This window comes from Sylvia atricapilla, chromosome 6, assembly GCF_009819655.1.
Source record: "Sylvia atricapilla isolate bSylAtr1 chromosome 6, bSylAtr1.pri, whole genome shotgun sequence".
In the NCBI taxonomy this organism is placed as follows: domain Eukaryota; kingdom Metazoa; phylum Chordata; class Aves; order Passeriformes; family Sylviidae; genus Sylvia; species Sylvia atricapilla.
Window position 1 is genome coordinate 57,574,778 of NC_089145.1, and position 6,926 is coordinate 57,581,703.

The 6,926-nt window shown below is 52.9% G+C and overlaps 1 protein-coding gene across 1 annotated transcript; it reads right to left on the reverse strand.

The window, feature by feature from the left end:
* Positions 1 to 3,156: 3,156 nt before the first annotated feature.
* Positions 3,157 to 6,242, reverse strand: VRTN (vertebrae development associated). Its single transcript, XM_066322305.1, has one exon. It carries the CDS (start codon positions 6,240 to 6,242, stop codon positions 4,215 to 4,217), a length of 2,028 nt encoding a protein of 675 aa, XP_066178402.1. The 3' UTR covers positions 3,157 to 4,214.
* Between the last annotated feature and the right edge of the window lie 684 nt (positions 6,243 to 6,926).

Genomic DNA, 6,926 nt, shown 5'->3' on the forward strand with positions numbered 1-6,926 from the left:
AAGGATTTATCTTCCATATTTTCACTGGCAAGCTGGCATAGGAAAGTGGGGTACCTTAGTGTCATTTGCTAATGAGACAAATTAGGAGGAGTTTGAAACACAGAAGAAGAGCAGAGAAACTGGGCTACCTTGAAGGCAGGAGTGGTGGAGATGGGATGAAATGCAGGGAAATGCAATGAGGTGCTGCCAGCAGGAACTGCTGCAGCAGGCAGGGAGGTCCTCAGCTGGCAGCAACCAGGGAAAGGCCTGAGCCATGGCTCCAACATGATGAAGGCAGATCTCATGTTTGGGTAATTAGTTCAGCAAAAAAGTATTCATGAAGCATAATGGCAGGGCAGTGATGGGCCACAGCTGGACTCCAGAAGACATTTTCAGCCACAGCACATGAGATGAATTTTAATGGAAAGGAGGCAGAGCAGGTGGTAGAAGAACAGGGAACAGGACCTGGCAGTGGCTGGAGTAACCTGCTGGGGCAGAGGCAGATGGTTCCCCAAAAACACTGCTGGGGCACAGGAGGAAGCAGATTCTGTTTGAACAACTGAATTGGCTTGGCAGCACTAGTTGCCTGTAGTCTGGATCTGTGGAGGAAATTATACAAGGGACTGATAAAAACGATCCCTTTTTTTCCTCTTCTCATCTTTTTTTCCCTCCCCACACAGATATTCTTGATATTGAATTGCAGCTATGCTCGTGAGCAGTTTTGAATGATGGCTCTGGCTTCTCTATCTTCCTGCTGCTGTTACTTCTCCATTCTGATGATCTCAGCAAAGCACAGGAGCTATCCTGTGAAATGCAAGCCTTTTGCCACCTTGATGTGCTTTTAAAACCAATACTATTGCTCTTTGCACCAACAAACAAGCTGCCTGTGCAAAATCCGGAGGCAGAGCCAAGCTTGAGCTAACATGTACCAGCAAAGTGCCCCAAAGCTTTGCTTGGGCATAATCGACTATTCCCACAACACCTGGGCAGGCTATGCTGCACTGCACTGCCCACCTTCCATACTCCTCCCATGGATGCAAATGAGATGCCTTAGTAGCAGGGCAGAGGAGAGCCCTAAATTAAGTTAAATGAAAGGCTGGTCCCCATGTGCTTTGCAGCCCCTCAGCCTCTGCTTTTCAGTTACCGTTTAATTTTCAGCTTTTCCGGGGTCAGTATTTATAAGCACCTGTCTGTGAAGGAGTTTAGGTGACACCTGAGCGAAACTCCACTGCCCAGGTGCAAGGGGAGTGATTCACTGCCTAGCAGTGTAATGTTGAGCAGCAGAGCCTGCCTCAAAGTCATCTCCCTGCACCAGCTCAGTGTGAGAGCAGCGTGACATTTACAAATCAAGCGCTACAATTTCCCCCTCATTTAAGCTCTGCTCAGCTACAAGCACCCACCATTTAGGTGGCCAACTGGCAGTGATCCAAGGTGGCCTGCTGCCATCAAGGCACAGGGAGGGAGATAAGTATTATTTTCCCCACCAAGCCCCACCCAGGCATTCAGCTAAGGGCAGGAAAAACTTTACATCTGTATCTCTTCACCAGGGCTTCTAAAAATTGTCTTGCAAAGGGTTGTGGAGCCCAGTACCCAAAAGAAATTCATCCTGCAACTGGCCAGGTGTGATGCATGCAGCACTCCCAGTCCAGGGAGAGTTGGGTGATGTAAAGCACAAGCCATTCCTTCACCCAGCAGAGCCCTGGGCCACACAAAAGCTCCTCCAGGCTCTCCTGATGCCCACCTGCCCCCAGCAGCAGCTGACCATTACCTGTCATGCTGTGCCATGCTGATGGATGCCCCAGCCCTACTGTCAGTCACAGTCTGCCCCAGCCCCATGGCCACCCAAATAGGGCCCATGGTGGCACCCACTATGAGAAAACCCACCCTCCCTGCTGCTCCCCTTGGCTCAGGCAAGGCAGGAAACACTCTGGGGGTCTTCCATCCATTTCCACAGCTGCTGCTGCAACCGCCACTGCTGCTGAAAGCAGCTATCTCCAGCCTCCAGCAGCGTGGAGACACAGGTAATCTTTCTGGAGTAATTACCAGCTCACTCCCTTAGAGGAGTTCATGGATGAGTCCTCCCTGGCAGCTAATTACTTTAATTACTTCCTGACACAGAGCCCAGGGCTCTTTGCAGCAGCACATAGCACTGCTTGGCAGCTCTCTGCTCTTTATGTGCCTCCCTTCCCAAAGCAGCAAGTGCCCCAGAATCTCTCCTCTGGGACCACAGAGGACATGCTGGAGTGGATGGTGGCAAGATCCCATCATCACCAAAGACAAGAAGCTAAATGATTTCTTAAGACGTGCCCCAGATGCTGGTTCAACATGACTGCCCCACCACAGGACAACCCTGTGCACCCCTTCCTCCTGCAGGCTGCTGCAGAAGAAAGCTGAGCAGAACTTTCTAGCAGAGCCCCCCCTCTGCCCAGGAAGCTCACCAGGAGTGAAGCCAGACTACGTCAGGAACAGGACTGGGCTGCAGCAGCCAGTGACACGTTCCAGACACCTTAAGGAAAAAAAACAAGTTATTTGCGAAGGAGTTTGGGAGGAGGGGGTGGGGCAGAAGAGGGGGATGGATTTGGGGCAGACACACCACATGTCTTATGGCATCTCCTCTTAACATGGAAACCAAAGCTCATAATGCCCTGTGTCAAAGGCCTGAGAGCAGGACAAGAGTCAGTCCTGCTGACCCAGCCTCAGGAGCTGACCTTGAAAATGCAGAGCTTGGGAAGCTCTCCCCCCACATCTGTAGTTGCTCTGACTTTTGACAGCTTCCTGGGAAGCAAGACCAGGTACTGCAGTTGTCACCACAATCCTCGGTGGTACCAGCCAGCCCTAGACATACTACAGCCCTGCACAGCCATGCTGACAGACACCACAGGAGAACTCACATACTACGAGGGTTTTTGGACTCAGGCAGAGACCTCCTCAGCCTTACTCCTCAAGATGGTCACACAGCAAAGGTGCAAACAGCCTCCCAGTACATCACCACCACTTCAGGGCAGGACCACCAACATCTCAGACATTGTCCCTGCATCCCTGCTGTCACACAGGGCTCTGCACACTGGGTTATCTCCAGCCTTGCATCTGTTCTGGAAAGCACAGCTCCAGCCAGGCCTCCAGAGAGGAGGCATCACACAGCAGACACTCCCCATCAGGAACCGAGAGGCAGAAGAAGACCTTCTCCAGAGCAGGGATTGAGAAGTGCACAGGCTCTCCCTGCCCATTAGACAGTTTTAGAAAACAGTGAGGGAGGGGAAAGCCTTGCCTAGAAATCATGCAGTGAGAGTGAGAAACCACACAGGACTAGGAGTGGAAGAATCTTTATTGCTTTGGTTTCTTACAAGACATAGGCATCCATGTTGCTTGCAGCACAGCACAGGGGATGCAAGGACACTGGGCACAGTCTCTCTGCATTCTCCTATACATCAGGGAAGAGAGACCCTAGAAATGTAAGGCAGCTGCCAGCTGAGAGGAAAGGCTTGTGTGAAAGGTTATTGCTACACGACCTGAAAGGTTAGGGACAGCATCTCCAGAGCCTGCAAGAGACACTGACTCCTAGTTTAGCATTCCCAGCATACAGATTACAGTGAGGACACAAACAAGTCCCCCCATCTACCAGCCTCTGCTCCATCTAGGAAAGACCAGGGCAGCCAGAGGCAGGTATTAAAAGTCAGATTCACTCACCCCAAGTGAAGCTTTTATTCTCCTCAGCTGGGAAATGCCCAGACCAAAGATGATGCTTACATAAAGCTGAGCAGTCCCCAAACCTCTCCTCACCTACAGCTGAGCTACTACTACTCTGCTCACTGCTGAGATGCTAGGCACCTCCATGCTCATCCTGCACATCCACGTTACTCGTTCAAGCAACTGCCCGGGGCCACAGAGACTTTCACATCCTCCATCTCATGAGGCCCAGCAGCATCCCATGGCACTGGCACAGTACTACCTCCCTTGCTCAATCCTCAGAGCACAAAGAGAGGAAAAAATTATCTGGCCCCTCTCCCTTGGGATACTCAATGCTTTCTCCTTCCACTCCTCCAGCCTCTGAGAGTAGGCACTGGGAGGATGCTTCCATACCTGATTGAACCACACAAAAAAGAAAGCCAGAAACTAGGAACAAAACAAAACCAAACCAGAACAAAATCAGCAAGGCCCCAATCCGGGCACCTCACCAGAGAGCCAAAGGGCACATCAGCAGAGGAGCTGTGGCCAAGCCAGCTGGCAGCTGGCACTCAGGCATCCACCAGTGTCAGCCCATCATGCAGGGCACGCTTCCACATGTAATAGGTGGAACGGGCCGTGAGTGGGAAGCGGGCACTGAACTCTTTGTAGGTTGGGAAGGTCTTCGACTCAAAGCGCTGCTGCAGGAACAGCTTGGCCTGTGCCTTGAACTGGGCAGTGGCGATCACATCCATCACAAACATCCGGCTGTTGGCTCTCTCCGACATGGCATAGCCCGAAATGGTGGTGTTGCACGGCACAGCAGGCACTGGCTTATCTACGTGCTTGGTGGCTATCTCCAAATGGCACTGCGGTTTGAGGCCTGGCTCTGCTCTTGGAGGTGCCAGGGAAGCCACACGGTTCAATGGCAGGCTGGAGCTGCTCCAGGGCAAGCGATGCCGCCAAATGGTTTGGCCACTGCCCTTCCAAAACCAGTAGGCTGTGGAGGAGAGAGATGGATAGCGCAGGCGGTACTTGCAGAACGGCAGCTGCCATTGCTGGACCTGCCTCCTGGCCACATCTCGCAGCTGCTTTCTCCAGCACAGAGAAGGCTGGAGCTGCAGGAGACTCCTGGACGCTGGCCGGTCTCCATTCCGTCTCTTCCTAACAGGCACACTGCTTGGCTTCAACGGCAGGAATGGCTTTCCTATAGCTAGAGTTTTCTGGTTATCCAAGGGTGACTGGGGGTGTTTGAAGTTGGGGTTCTCCTTGATTGCTTTTCTTCGCCAGTTATAGTAAGTGGACCTGGAGATACCAGGGAAGCTGCGTTTGAAGCATCTGTAAGGCACCAGAGTGTTCATGGAAATGCACTTCTCCAGGTAGGATTTGGCTCCTTGCATAAAGATGCCTGCTTGAATGGGATCTAGGGAAGGACTTGAGGATTTTAAGCTCCCCTGTGGATTTGCTGGCTCACTCATATCAGCCTTTTTTGGGACAACCCTGTGAAGTTCCTGCAACCTGTGGGCCTCAGACAGAGCAGAGGCATCACCATTGACCATGCTCTGCATCTCGTGCTTCCAGGCGTAGTATGTGGATCGGGAGATTTCTGGAAACATTTGTCGAAAGTGCTGGAGGGGGATTATATTGCCCTCCTGAAAGCAGGACTGGAGGAAGTGTTTGGCTGCAAACCTGGCAGCGGCTTTCTGCCGGTGTTCACGGGACTGGCGCTTCCAGCGGTAGAAGGTGCTCTTGGTGATGCTGTAGCGGTCACGCAGGTTGGAGTAGGTCAACTGGGGGTCACTGTTCAGCAGCTCAAGGGTCTTCATGGGCTGGACAGGAGGCTCTGGTGAAGGTATTGTGGGTTCCAGCTCCTCCAGGCCAACCACGGCCACGAAGTACTGCGCTTTGAAGACCTGCTGGGAGAGCTGCTGCCCTGACCACATGATGTGCAGCGTGGAGGTTCGTGGGCCACACTTCCTGGGCCGGATGAGCCGGTTAAAATAGGGTCGGATCTTCAAGTTGCTCATGGGGTAAATGGAGTAGATGTTACACTGCAGTACTGAGGCAAGAGCATAGACATGCCACATGTTGGCAAAGGTGCCAGGAAAACAGGTAGCTTTGATATCAGCATCAAAGATGGCTTCCAGGATAGTCATGGGAAGGCTGGTCATCTCCGGGGTCTCCTCGGTGCAGAGGGAGTAGCGGGCAGCCTGCAGCATCACTTTGGAATCAATCATGCCATTTAAGTAGTATTGTTTGTGCAGCAGCATCTCCACCACGGTACGCACCTGCAGCTCCAGGCTGAGGCTGGGGTTGCCCCAGAGCAGCACACTGGCAGCCTCAAAGAGGCGGTTTCCCTCACCTTTGCAAACGAGAGGCAGCATGTTACTTGGGGCATCCTCAGGATAGAGGCTCCTGGCTACCCGGTCAACCTCCAGCTCCTCTTGGAACTGACTCCCACAATAGCCAGGTAAGGAAAAGGATGACAAGGTCCTCTCTGCCTCCAGCGCAGCACTGGTGAGACCCTCCAGACCAAAGCATTCGGTGGCTTCCTGTAGCTCCTGCAGCACAGACTGCACCAGCTGGTGCCTCTGGATCATCCTGAAAGACAGCAAATCAAAGAAGTCACTGGAGAGCAAGTGCACACTCCAGACTGGCAGTACCCTGGACTTCAGGTCCAGCTCCTGCCCAAAGGATGGGGGGAAAACGCAGAGGAAAGGCCACCGTGCACATTCCAAGACTTGGTCCTCACCAGGCAGACTGGGGAGAGAAACACGGAGTCAGCTTGCTCACCAGTGACCTCCTGTGGGCAGCACATATGGCACACAGCCTCCACCTGTCTAAGCAAGACTACGGAGTGACTGCATGCATGGGGTGGGAAGCCAGGTCACCTCCTACCACTGGATACCTGGCTTTGGCCTGGCATCACCCCTACACCCACCTATCCCACTAGCAGTTCCATCATTGCCATTATACTACTCCCCTGCCAGCACCCAGAGAGAAGAGTTTCTCTCAAAGGGAAAACATTTGTCATCTCTGCAGGAAAGGACCTGTGACAGAACCACCTTGGCTGGGGCCATGGACGCACATGGCTCAAGCTGTTCAAGCTCAACAGCAGAAAGGGCAAGCAGCTTGCCCTCTCCCTCAGAGCAGGGCACTGCAGCTGCACCCACTGCATGCACCAAAAACTGTCTCAGAACTTGGGATGGAAGCGACAAAGCCGACTCAAGCCATGGCTACTGCTGCCTGAGCCAACACTAGATGTCACTTGCTGCTCAGCCGAC